The 14,262-nt window shown below is 37.2% G+C and overlaps 1 protein-coding gene across 3 annotated transcripts in view; it reads right to left on the bottom strand.

The window, feature by feature from the left end:
- Positions 1-14,262, bottom strand: part of CASP8AP2 (caspase 8 associated protein 2) — a 38,661-nt gene that overhangs the window by 4,847 nt on the left and 19,552 nt on the right. For all 3 annotated transcript variants that reach the window (XM_025862647.2, XM_025862660.2, XM_025862667.2), the window contains exons 4-8: positions 13,293-13,393; positions 12,672-12,746; positions 11,176-11,291; positions 4,542-6,736; positions 539-3,665 (exon numbers count right to left, since the gene is read on the bottom strand). In XM_025862647.2, the coding sequence (XP_025718432.1) occupies positions 539-3,665; positions 4,542-6,736; positions 11,176-11,291; positions 12,672-12,746; positions 13,293-13,393 (5,614 nt within the window). The remainder of the gene's footprint in view (positions 1-538; positions 3,666-4,541; positions 6,737-11,175; positions 11,292-12,671; positions 12,747-13,292; positions 13,394-14,262) is intronic.

Below are 14,262 nucleotides of genomic sequence, written 5' to 3'. Positions count from 1 at the left end.
CTGCGCTCAATGCAGAGTCTGCTTGTCCCTCTCCCTCTGCTCATCCCCGTACTCATGCTCGCTCTCTTTCAAATAAATAGATAAAATCTTTTTTAAAAAAATAAAATAAAATGTGGTTATACCAGTTCCTTACAAATCAAAGAATTTTTAATTGAAAGAGTGAAGTTAAAAAAAAAAAAAAACAGGTGGCTCAGTTGGTTAAGCGACCGACTCTCGATCTCAGCTCAGGTCTTGATCTCATGGTTGTGAATTCGAGCCCTGAACTGAGCTCCAACTGGGTGTGGAGCCTGCTTAAAAAAAAAAAAAAAAGTGAAAACTTACGTCCATGGTGCTAAGGCACATACCTGCTTAAGAGCCACTGCTCTAGATCATTCTATACTAGAGCTGGACTATACAATGCATCTTCTACCAACTTTGGCCACTTCTGAAGTAAGTCATCACTTCCCTTATTTTGGATGGGATAAAACTAGGATGACATGACAAAACAGATGTCTGGCCTGTCAAAATTTCCTGGTGACTTAAGTCTCAAGATTCTTACCTTGTCCATAAAACTATAATTTCTCCCTTCTTTTTAATAACATTCTTTGCAGAAAGGCTTATAGGAGAAGTGGCAGATGCTGCTGATGGATCCTTAATCCCTGGGCTTGACAATGAAGGGTCTTTGGTCACTGCAGGGTCCTTCTTCTTACTGGCTTTCTTTTGGTAAGCTTCGCCATTCTCACCAGAATCTTGGGTAATTTTCTTGGTCTTTTCCCTACTGCTTAAGTCTGTTTCCTTTCTCTGTTTTTTATGAGAATGATTTAGATCAGAAAGGTTTTTTCTCTTTTTAGGAGCATTATCCAAAGACCCAAGCAACACTGAGCCATCAGAATTTGATGTCGGCTCTGACTTTAAATTATCCTTTTTTACTCTGCATGAACTGGGAGGTTCTGAGGTCAAATCGATATAGGTTTCCTCAACAATGCTTTTCAAAGGCCTGTCGGCCATTTGCACCTTTTCTTCCTTATAGTTATCTTCATCTACACATATCACCTGACACTCCAAGCGTTCAACAGCTAAAGCAGGACAGTTCCCTTCATTTTTACTCTCACTTGAAACATCTTGTGTCAAATCAATAAAGGCATCTACAGTATCAGGCTGCATATTATCTAATATTTGAGCACTCTGATCCAAATTGCCTTCAGAACATCCCAACTGATCAATATTTAAAACTGTTACTTCTATGAATTCCCCCAAGTTTTTGGTCTCAGTGACTGGATCTTTTGTGAGGTCTATATATGTGTTTGGAAGATGAGCCTCGACAGAATGTGAAATTTCCTCCATTGGAGGCAACTCTTCAATGCTTTCAGGTACTTTTGGTTCCCATACTTGATGCAACTTGAAACATTCATCAGTCACTTCATTACTATGACCCACTTTACCTGAAGCATCTTTAAGAAATTCATATATATCGGGAACCTGTGTTTGTATCATACAGTCCTGTTCTTCATGAACTGATTTACTGCTATCAACATTGTTGTTGGAATTTAATTCCTCCACAGGTTTAAAAACTCCATTCTGACATGAAACATATTCTTTCTCTGCTGCTTTATCAGCTTCCTTTTCCACTCCAGGCAAAGATGCCAATGACTCATCAGCCACCGTATTCTGTTTAAGACTAGGGGAGGTGGATGGTGCTGCACGCCGTATTTTCACAATGAAATGATCATTGGACTTTTCCATGATGACAGCATGCATGGGTAGGTTGGGGTGGTACTGAAAGCCTGGAGCAACAGACCGACTTGTCCATGATGAAGAACAACTTGATTTGCTGCTTGAATTATCAGACTCCAGGGCTAAATGAATATCTTGTTCAGATGCATCCTCTTCCTCAAGTAAGGCATCCTCACTAAAATGGGCACTAATAACTTCTTCGGGAGTGGAACTAGACAAAACTTCAGGCTTTAGGAAACTGAGATGACCATCTGACTTCAGAGGTGATGGCACTGTTAAAGAGACTGCTAGATCTTCCAGAAGTATGGAGGAAATGCAGGGCTTGCTCTTTTCTGAACTACATACATTATCTTTACTCAAAGCTATATTTGTGGACACTTCAAACATACAACTTTCATCCAACACATCAGGATGAACTGGCAACGAAAGTCCTGAAGACAGAGAAGGACCTTTCTCGGATGATAATAATGACCAATTATCATCACTAATCATTTTAGGACATGGAGAAACCACCCCTGAAACTAGCTCGTCAGTTGTACAAGCTGGTATAGATTCACACTTAAGACTCTCCAGCAGCTGTTTTTCTGGGGTCTTTAACTCCCACTCACTTTTTTCATTACAATTAACGCTATTATCCAAAAGATCAGAACCCTGTAACAAACTTTTAAATATTTCACCCATCTGGGCATCACTCACTAAATTAAAAGTAAGGCTTGAGGCTTGCTGTTCAGTAAGAATCTCAAAACTGCGTTCTGGCTTCAAAGCTGCATGCTGGGATGTTTGTGCATCCTCCATGGCATTGCCTTCAATTTTCCCTGGCTTTGGGGTGCTGGGACGGTTTGGTTCCAATGAGTGTTGTTCAGATTGAGAGTTCTTAATATTATCAAAGCAAGTGTTACTTTTTTTAATGTCACGCTTTACTGTGTTAATATTGAAATTATTTTGGTCTTGATATTTTTCCTCAGATTTTTTACATCCTAGTAAAGACTTACAATTAACAGAATCTTCTGATTTGGGGGATTTCTCTTTCAGCATTTCTTCACTAGAGCAGTCCACATTCTCCTTCTGACCATCTGAATATTGTGCTTTTTCTTTACTTATCTTTTCACGTTTTCCTTCATCACTGTCACTGCCAAAGTTTATGGTATCACAAAACTTTACTAAGATCTTCTTCAGCTTTGCAAACAAATAATCCAGCTGTTCATCTACAAATTTCCACAATTTTTTTTTCATATCTGGTAGCTGTTGTTCAAATAAACGATCCACAATGCCATTCTTCTTAATTTGCTTAAGCTTGGATTCTATAACATCACAGAGATTATTCTGTAAAGTAGTCATTGACTTTGAGATTTTGGATAAGTCAAGGTGTTTAATTAATGATGTAAAACTCAAAATTGCTGACTCGATAATTCTATGAAATTGTATTAATGAAAATTTTACCTTAAATTTCATATAATTTTTCCTTACATGTTTTCTTATCACTCGTAACATGTGCATAATCTCTCGCACAGAAGAGGGTGCAGCAATAATCGGAACTATTTTTTCCAGGCTGGAGGTACTCATTGTCTTGTCTTTCTTCTCTGTTTTTGAAGATCTGCTAGATTCACTTCGTCTTTTAGTCCATTTGCTTTTAGTCTGATGGATTTTTATAGAAGATGTTTTTCTACTGTCTTTACCCAAATGTATAGTACTTTTCCTACCTCCTGGGCTAGTTTTTGTGTTCTGCACTTCAGCAGAAGTTCTAGGTATGGCACTTTTTTCAGAACTTTTTTGTGGTTTAGATTTTTCACTGTCACTTATAATTTCTCCTTCTTCTAGTTCATCTAAAGATGAGTTCTTATGAGAGTCTGCATCTGTAAATTTGTCAGATTTGCAAACTGGCTTTTGATTTTCCTTATTGAGATCAGACTTGCTCTTGGAGGTAGACTGAGCTGAATTTGGTGGAAATATATCTGTGGAAGAGAAAAGTATATTATAGTCACATGACTAGAGTCTTAATCATTTGATATTTCCATACTAAATATAATAAAAAGTTAAATACTGAGGCAATTCATTTTTTTTTTTAAAGTAGGCTCCACGCTTAGTGTGGAGCCCAGTGCAGGGCCTGAACTCACAACCCTGAGATCAAGACCTGAGCTGAGATCAAGAATCTGATGCTTACTTGACTAAGCCCCTCAGGAACCCCCGATTCATTATTTTAATAGCTTTTTTTAGTAGAATGTCAATGCCTAATACTTAATCATGTCATGTCTTTACTGGTCTCAGTTGGTACTCAGTGATGGTGTAGTTTGGTCATTGGAATAACCATCAACCAATTCTCTGGGTATCTTTACTTCATGTTAGCAGCATTACGTACTCTACACCATTTGAAGATGACTTTTGAACAAAAATCTGAAAACAAGCAAAGAGTATTTGAAACAATCTGTCCTACCACTCCTTTTGTAAAAATAAGAATTATCTAAATTTAGATTAAAGGCTCAATGTACATTTCTAATTAACAACGGGGGTCTGAATAATATGTTAATTATGTTATCAAAAAAGAAAAAGCACTGGGACACCTAGGTGGCTCAGTCGGTTAAGCGTCTGCCTTCAGCTCAGGTCATGATCCCAGGGTCCTGGGATCGAGTCCCACATCAGGCTCCTTGCTCAGAAAGGAGCTTGCTTCTCCCTCTGCCTGCCACTCCCCCCGCTTATGCTCAGTCTTTCTCTCTAATAAATAAAATCTTTAAAAAAAAGAGAGAGAGAGAGAAAAGAAAAGGCACTAATTCTTCTTGCTTATGTATACTGCATTCTCACAAAAAGTTATAGAACATGATATAAACCATTACCTTTATGACTGTTATTACATAATGGAACTTGAGATGGGCTTTCCAATCTAAGAACTTTTGCTACAGGTCTCACTGGACTATTCAGAGGACTGATGGCTTCTGGAATAGGCTTCAGGTGATTAAGGTCAATGCTCAGAACTGAATTCTCATCATCATTATATACTGAGTTTGTTTCACTGATTTCCATTCTGCTGTCCATTAACTCATTCTGAAGTGAAGATTCTAGTGTCTCTTTAGGTGAGCAACGCTCCAAATGACAAGACTTACTTTCATCCAGTGGTGTATCTATAAGAGAAGGTTCAAATTTGGGGTTACCATCTTCTGAAAGGACTACTGGCAAAATGCCAGTTTCTTCAACTGAAGGCTGCAAAATGCTGTCACTGGATTTAGCTACTTCTGCTGAAAAAGCCTCCTCCATTCCCATACCTTCGGAAACACAAGGATTTAAATCATCTTTTTTTTTGGTATCCAATTCCAAACCAAAGTTTTGAGAAACATTTGTTTGTAATATGTCCATTACTACAGGAACTGCTGTCCTGGTATCATTAATGGTTTCTTCTATTTCTGCTGATGATGGAAACAAGGATTCTGTTCGCTCCATTTCCACAGGTGCTGAGAAGGAAGTCTCTGTACGACAAATGGGCACATCACAATCCACAGTATTCTCAACAGATTTAACTAACAAACTACTTTCTTCCTCCATTTTCCTTTCTGGATTACTGGTCCTGACTTCAGCTACAGCTGCAAGAGCAACCTTTGGTTCCAACAACTTTGATTCCATTTCCTCTGTGGTATGTTCATTGACAGAGGAAACACAGGTCACTGTTGTCGCCTGCACCAAGCACTCCAAATCACATATGCCACTGGATTTGGGGATACTGGTTATTTTATGGTGGTTATCCTGAGAAACAGGCTGCTTTTTAGCAGGAGAAAGAGTTAAGTTCAATTTTTCCATAAAACTCAACTTTAAGTCTTTATTTTTTGTTTCATTTGGACCACTGTCAGCTTTAATTACAAGCTCTTTATTATCTGCTCCTTGAGAAACAACATTGTTAGAGACTTCACCTTTATCACTTTTTGGCTCATTCTGTCTCTTTAGATCAGTAGTGGTTTTCTTTGTTTCTTTGTTAGTCTTCTGCAAATGTTCTGGAGGTGTTCTTTTTTCATTTCTTATATGCCTACTTTCTTCTTTGCTTTCTCGTTCTCTTTTCCTCTTATCTTCAGTTCTATGCCGTTCTGCTTTTAAAGGTGTATTTTCCCATTGGTGCACAGCATCAACTTCCTTGGAGTCAATGTGTTTATGAGTTCTACTGGATGAGAGGAAGGATGGACATCTTCCTTCTTGAAAACTATGATTACTTACACCTCTATCTCTTTTACAATCTTCCCTTCCTCTTCTCTCTTCTAGATGGTATTTACTTGAATTATGAGATTTTATTTCATTCTTGGAATGAGGAAGTGATGCTCGTTCATATCTTCTCCAATGATCCTGGTCTTTTACTATGGACTTAGGTTTTGGATCAGCTTTTCTTTCTTCTTTGTCTTGTGACTTAAGTTCTTTTCTATTTGTATTTTGTGATCTTTCTAGTTTTTTGTCACTTTGAGAGTCAACTCGAGTATATGACCTTTCTCTAAAGGTCTCTTTCTCCCAAGAAAAGCTAATACGTTCATTTTTATAATCCAAATCTGTGTTACTTTTAAACTTTGAATTTTTGCTTTCAGCCTTTGGTTCACCTTTACCATATTTCTCAGGACGTCCTTGTAGCCTTTGACTAGCCTCTATGTTCCTTGGTTCACCATCACAACTAGTATTTAAGTCTTTCCATATTCTATCGGTTCCTCTGCTATATTGGCTATGTCTAATATCTTTCCTTCCTCTTCTATTATCCTCATTTGAGATACTCTCACCAACCTGATAATGGGAACGTGACCAAATGCCATTGGTGCAGTGTTTTTCGATAGATGGAGACAAATACAAAGTGCTCTTTTTTTCACAATGTGATTTTCCTTCCTTTTCGGGATTTGGCAGTGAAGTGCTATGATGTACATCTTTAGAAACATCACTTTTCACTCTGAGATCAGTCTTTGAACAATCATCCAAATGGGGAGATCTGGATTTAAGATCTTTTGTTTTAACTATATCTGCTGTCCTTGCAGTTTTGTGATTATTGCGAAAATGTGAGAACTCTGACAATCTATTAAGAAATAGAAATTAACAATAAAAAGTTAATTGCTTTTTAATAATCCAAATTTTAACCACATGCAAAACACTTTAAAATTCAGGGCCCACATACTGGCAAAACTAATTTTATTTCATATAAAGACGTGAGTGATGCTTACCAGCTTCCAACTAAATGGGCCTGTTTTCAAGACAAGAAACTCTTTCATTTGCTTCGCTCAAAGTCTGGAGGACCTCTCCATTCTATTCCAGCACTTAGCCATGTCTTCCAGACTTCCCTCACCACAGGCAGACAACTCCCAAACTAACAACAGATTCATTTCTTTTAGAACAATTGACATTATTTTCTTTCCCTCACTCACTGTAGCGCAACTAAAACAGAAGGAAAGGTAAGACATTGCCAGACAACACTAATCATAGAGTTCGATGTAGCTCTCTACCCCAGTTTTCTGTTTCACATACAATTCCACAGTAAACCAAAGCATCAACAGCCATCTTAAAGTGGCACATACTATGCAAAAAATAAAGAGAAATATAGAGTTGTGCTTCTTTCCCAGGGGAATGGCATGTACTTATTGTTTAACAACAACAAAAGCCTAAGTCTTAAGGTTTTATATTAGTGTTTCAGAAAACTGGCAGTTTTCCCGATACTAAAATGTAAATAGCTCATTTTAGTTCTTTGTAATACTTTAAGTCCATCTTCCTGAACTTCCATAACTTTCCTGAATCTCCATAAATTTATTCCTAATTAGTACTAAATGTGTAGAGAACACCAAAGCTTCAAAGACTCAGGAATAAGGGGAGATTTTTATAAAACAAAAGAGGACATGGGTGACATACAACCTAAAACAATAGCTCTTGTTATGGGCTAAATTGTGCCCCACACCCCCCTCAAATTCGTATGTTGAAGTCTTACCTCCCAGTATCTCAGTGTGTCTTTATTTGAGGACAGGGTCTTTATAAAGGCAATTGAGTTAGAGAGAGGTCACCAGGGTGGGGCCTAATCCACTATAACTAGAATCCCTATAAAAAAGGGAAATTTGGACACACAGATATGTGTAGAAGGAAGACAATAGGAAGAGACACAGAAAGAAAGACCATTTACAAGCCAAGGAAAGAGGCCTGGAACAGATCCTTCCACCACATAGCTCCCAGAAGGAATCAATCCTGCTAACACCTTGATCTTGGACTTCTAACCTCCAGGACTATAAAACAATAAATTTAAATAACAATATTTATTAAGCTACCCAGTTTGTGGCAGTTTGTTACAGCAGCCTTAGAAACTAATACAGATCTTAACTCAAAAAACAATTAGAAGATACCTTCAACTGGGGGAAAGAAGAGCATAAAAAGCACTAACCATAAAAGAAAAAAATCTGACAAACTAAACATTACTAAAATTAAAAACTTCTGGGCAACGCTCTCAGGTCCCCTCCCTCCTCGGGAGCTTTGTATTATCACTTCACTATCACTCCATAAACCTTGCTTTGCTGCCCACCAAAAAAAATAAATAAATAAAAATAAATTTAATTTAAAACTTCTATTCCTCACAAGACACAATAAAGAGTGATAGACAAGCCACAGAACGGCAGATGTTCCCAATAAATTTATCCAACGAAAAACTCATATTCGACAAAGGACGTATGTGTAATGTATGTCATACTTATTAAACCTATAAACTACTAAACTGTAAGCTCCTAAAAGATAGCTCTAACCCACAGAGCTTATAATGCATACTTAGTATAGCTCCTTACTAGATAAAATGCTATCAAAAGTTTTATTTTAAGGGGTACTAGCTGGCTCAGTCAGAAGAACATGTGACTCTTGATCTCACAGTCATGAGTTTGAGCCCCACACTGGGTACAGAGATTACTTAAATAAACTTTTTAAAGAAAAGTTTTCTTTTAAAATAAACCTTCGCATAATATACTTTCCAGAATTTATACTCTTAAATTTTCACATTCTATTTTTTCTATTAAACATGAGGTTTCAACCAAATGGTAAACACTTACCATTAGAATACCAAATATAGGTCACAATTAAAAAGTGAAAATGTTTGGCAGAATATTTATTAGATAATGTATAACCACATCAATCAATCTAATGACACAACTCTCATTTATTCAAATGAGAGTTCAACATCTCAAACATCACACCCCTCCCATAAAAGATTCAAATATGTATAAAATTTCCCCAGTATCTCAGGAAGCAATCTTATACTAGTTGGACTGATGGGATTTAGGTTAGTAAACACACACAGCCATCTTCATTTTCAAGAGGCCTAAAGTGCTTTATGATGCCATACAGTCCACATTTTAGATTACCTTCTCTCACTCATCAATCATTTATTGACTGTCTGCCATGTGCTAGGCTCTGAGCCAGATGCTTGATAAAATGGTGAAGATCCACAGACATGGTCCCTACTCCATGAAGCTTACAGTTCAGTGAAAAGATAGATACTAAACAGACCTGTACCTCTGAAACAAATAATACATTATATGTTAAAAAAAAAAAGATAGTAAGGAAGGGAAAAATGAAGGGGGGGAAACCAGGGGGGGGAGACAAGCCATGAGAGACTATGGACTCTGAGAAACAAACTGAGGGTTCTAGAGGGGAGGGAGGGGTGTGGGGGGATGGGTTAGCCCGGTGATGGGTATTAAAGAGGGCACGTATTGAATGGCGCACTGGGTGTTATACGCAAACAATGAATCATGGAACACTACATCAAAAACTAATGATGTAATGTATGGTGATTAACATAATAAAATAAAATAAAAAACAAAAAAAGATAGTTCTAGCCCAGAGAGCGTGTAACACAGAGATAACATGGAGATAAGAAAGATACTAAACAAGTAATCCCATTAATCATTTTAAAAACTTAAGTATACATGAAGCCACAAAAGAGAAATCTGACCTAGTCAGGGATAATAAACTAATACCCCTGTGAAAAGGATGTTTATGCTGAGACCTGAAAATGGGTTGGTTTTTAGCAGGTGGAGAGGAGCCTTCCAGGCAGTGGAAACAGTCTATGCAAAGGCAGAGCTCATGGTACATCCAGGAACCAAAAGAATGCCAGAGACATACAAGAGCTATGACACCTAGGACAAAGGTAAATGCTAAAGGCCAAGGCCTGAAAAGCAGTTTAGGACCATACTGTGAAGAGTGGGGTAACTCTATGATAGTGAGATGTCCAGACTTGTGCTTTAAAAAGTGTCCTGTCTGGGGGTACCTAGCTGGCTCAGTAGGTTAAGCATCTGACTCTTAATTTCGGCTCAGGTCATCATCTCAGGGTTGTGAGACTGAGCCCCACATCAGACTCCGCACTCAGCAGGAAGCCTGCTTAAGATTCTCTTCCTCTCCCTTCACCCTACCCTCCCATCCTTTCCCTCTCTAAAAAATAAAATAAAATAAATTTTAAAAAATAAAAAGTGTCCTGTCTGTGGCTTTAATACTGAGAAGAGACAAACCAGAGGCTGGAAAGAGCAAGAATGGATGCAGAGATGCCAGCACAAAGACTACTGCTCAGTGAGAGCTGATAGGTAACAACGATGGTAGAAATGGAGAGAAATGAATAATTTGAGAGATTATGAAGACATAAAAATCAACAGGACATGGTAATGAATTTAGATCTGAGGGGTGATTAGAGAGGTGTCAATGACTTCTAGGCACAGTGATTATGTGGCCCAATTTGCCAAGTAATCTCACTGCAGTTATTAATAGCACTCGCTTCTACTCTCAAAAGGGTCCTGGTGTGGGCAATAAATTAAATGGCCATTCTACACCTAGGTCTCTGGCTTGCACCAGCTGAATAAACGATGAGGAATCCACTGAGCTGGGAAATATGGAAGAGATTTGATCATAATAAATTCCATTTTGGATGAGGTAATTTTGAAAACTCTGTACAGATGTGAAGTAGTTATCTCCATATAAATTGAACTGACCTCATATGAGACTACCTCATACAAAAATAATGATAGAGAAAGGGAAAAACATAGGTTTGAGCTTTGAAGAACTCCAACCTAGCAAAGTATGGAAGAATAAACTTCAAGTTAGGAAGAAAACTAAGAATCATGAAAGCCAAAGCGAGGGATTATTTCAAGAAAAGAAGGGCAAGTATGTCAAATAGTGTGTGAGGGCAAGTTAAAATCAGAAGTCAAAACCTTTTGGCAGTCACCGTTGACCAAAATGACAGCTGTTTTGGTGTACCAGTGGAGGCAGAAATCAGCAAACAGAAAATGAAGACAGCAAGTTTAGGTAACTGCTTTGGAGGTCTCACTGTGGAAGGGAAGGAGAGAGATAAATTCTCTGGAGAATACTGCCCCAACCAAACTTTTAAAGAGAGAGAGAACTTTAGTAAAATGCACCATTTTCCTATCTTTCCACTCAAAAGTTTAACATATTCCACATATCAACACCCATGTGATTTATAAACAAATCCACACCCTTCAATTGTACCTTTGGTGAAGATTATTTATTTCTTCATCTTTGCGATTTATTTCCACTCTAGCGGTTTTGATAAGTGCTGAAATATTCTTCTTAAGAGACTGGTTTTCATTTTTTAAGCTGAAATTCTAAACACCATAAAATATATTTAAAGTATATATAGAAATAAAGTATATGTCTACAGGATTATTAAACTTACATAATACAGCTAATGATTTTTTTTTAAAGATTTTATTTATTTATTTGAGAGAGAGAATGAGATAGAGAGAGAGAGAGAGAACGAGAGGGAAGAGGGTCAGAGGGAGAAGCAGACTCCCTGCTGAGCAGGGAGCCCGATGCGGGACTCGATCCTGGGACTCCAGGATCATGACCTGAGCCGAAGGCAGTCGCTTAACCAACTGAGCCACCCAGGCACCCCATAATACAGCTAATGATTACTGAATGCTCTAACTACATGCCAGGCATCACACTTTTTATCTTGTGTTAATTCTCAAAAAAGTCCTCTGAGAAGAACTATTATGCTCATTTAAAGCAGAGATTCAAAGATGATTGGCACCAGAGCAAGGCCAGTTCAACTGAAACTACTTAAAACAGGAATCAAAATGAAAAGGCAATAAAAAGTTCAACAAAGGGACGCCTGGGTCGCTCAGTCGGTTGGGTGTCTGCTTTTGGCTCAGGTCATGATCCCAGGGTCCTGGGATCGAGTCCTGCATCAGGCTCCCTGCTCAGCGGGGAGTCTGCTTCTCCCTCTGCCTGGCGTTCCCCCTGCTTGTGCTCTCTCTCTCTCTGGCAAATAAATAAATAAAATCTTTAAAAAAACAAACAAAAAACTTCAATAAAAAGACAAGAAGAAAGTTCTGCCTGGGTCATTGTCTTGAAAATTGAAAATAAAAATAAAACTTTGTATTTAACAACTTAGGTTTAACTTGCAACAATGTACTAATTCTCAGATGAACAAAGAATGAATTTATTAGTATTAACTGGTTCTTTGGGGGAAAGGGAAACAAAAAGAAACAACTTTACAAAAAAAAAATAAAAATCAGAACATGACATTCCTGTGTTCTGTAGCATGCTCACAAAAAAAGTCACTCTTGCAAAAATTGTGAAGGCATCATTTTCCCCCAACAGCCATTCTAAATCTTTGCTCCTCAAACCATTCTCTTTTAAACCAACTGATACCATCTCCACTAATTTTCTATTATTTAACTGTTAATTAGTCTAACAGATCTTTATGTCAATGTCATTTAACGAATCAATCCGTTTTCTTATATCAATTTCCTTGACACAGGAAATAATGCATGTTTTGCCAGATTTGCTATTTCACTTAACACAAAAGAGTTTCCTTATAAACTGCCAACACTTTAGCATCTTAATTTCTAACAAAAACAATTTATTACATTTTGACACACAAATAAGGCAAAAGGCCCTAGGGCCTCAGTAAAGTTTCTCTTTCATTGACTGGAGCAGTAAAAAAAACAAAAAGGCAAAACTATTCACTGTAATCCTACCTGTGTCTGTATTTCCTTAAACTTTTTCATCAGCTCTTTCATTTGCAGCTGACATTTACCATATTCTACTTGCAACTGTAAGATATAAAAAGATTAACTTAAGCATCGTTCTAAATTATTTTCTTAGCTTAAGTGACACTTCAGAATATTTTAAAATTTAGAAAATCAATCCACTATGAAGGAGAGACAAGGTGTATTTCTACCAACAGATACTTAGTAAAATTACTAGTTCTAAAAATTGTCCCAACCAAAACTTACTGTTTAGTTTCACATTCAATCCAGACCTTAAAATTCAAGGTAGAAAGAAATTTGTCTGAATTAAGTCTTGGGACATTTTAAAACTTAGTACAAATCATGAAGAGATAAAATGTTTTATCATACTGATTGCCTATTGAGGTTTTATATATTCAGACACTTAAATTTAATCAAGCAAAATTATAACAAAAGTTAGACAAGCATTCAGAAAAAAATGTTTTAAAAAGCAGATCTGAAGGCAGAGACTAACTTTATTCTTTTAGACTAAGAGCTACATCTTAAACACAGAATGTTTAATAGTAAGCTGATGTCTGAACTTCAGAAGCTACAAAAGGTAAAATAACTCCTTAATTCTGGCAAACATACATCATTATATGTTGCCTCCTTTGCAGTTCCTTCTTCAGTCAGGATTTCTTCATATAAATCCAAACAATTTCGGGATGGTACACACAATTTGGAAGCATTGTCTAAAACAAACAAACAAAAAGCTCTTAAATTAAAACATGTACTTTCTGATTGAATCCTATCAAAATTCCAATGTCATTTTTCACAGAAATAGAAACAACAATCCTACAATTCATATGAAACCACAAAAGACAGCAAACAGACAAAGCTATCTTGAAAAAGAAGACCAAAGCTGGAGGCACTACATCTCCTGATTTCAAACTAAAATACAAAGCTATAGTAGTAATCAAAACTGTATGCTACTGGCATAAAAACAGACACACAGATCAGTGAAACAGAATAGAGAGCCCAGAAACATATATGGTCAATTAATTTATGACAGAGGAGCCAACAATATACAATGTGGGATGGATAAGCTCTTTCAATAAATGGTGTTAGGAAAACTGGACCCCAACTCACTCCATACACAAAAATCAACTCAAAATGGATTAAAGACTTAAATGTGAGACCCAAAACTATAAACTCTCAGGAAAAAAAAAAAAACAAGGGTAAGCTTCTAGATATTAGTCTTGGCAAAGATTTTCTCAATCTGACACCAAAAGCAAGGGAAACAAAAGCAAAAATAAACAAGTAGGACTACATCAAATTAAAAATCTTCAGCACAGGGGTGCCTGGGTGGCTCAGTCAATTAAGTGGCCAACTCTTGATTTTGGGTCAGGTCATAATCTCAGGGTTGTGTGATCAAGCCCCACGATGGGCTCCATGCTAGGCACGGAGCCTGCTTAAGATTCTCTCTCCCTCTCCCTATGCTGCTCATGCTCTCTTTCTCTCTCCCCACAAAATCAATTAATTAATAAAAATAAGCTTCAGCATAGCAAAGGAAACCATCAACAAAATGAAAATGCAATTCACAGAATGGGAGGCAATATTT

This window comes from Callorhinus ursinus, unplaced genomic scaffold (genome assembly GCF_003265705.2).
Source record: "Callorhinus ursinus isolate GAN/ISIS: 27379988/994484 unplaced genomic scaffold, GSC_fseal_2.0 scaffold6, whole genome shotgun sequence".
Classification (NCBI taxonomy): Eukaryota; Metazoa; Chordata; class Mammalia; order Carnivora; family Otariidae; genus Callorhinus; species Callorhinus ursinus.
This window is presented reverse-complemented; position numbering and strand designations above follow the sequence as displayed.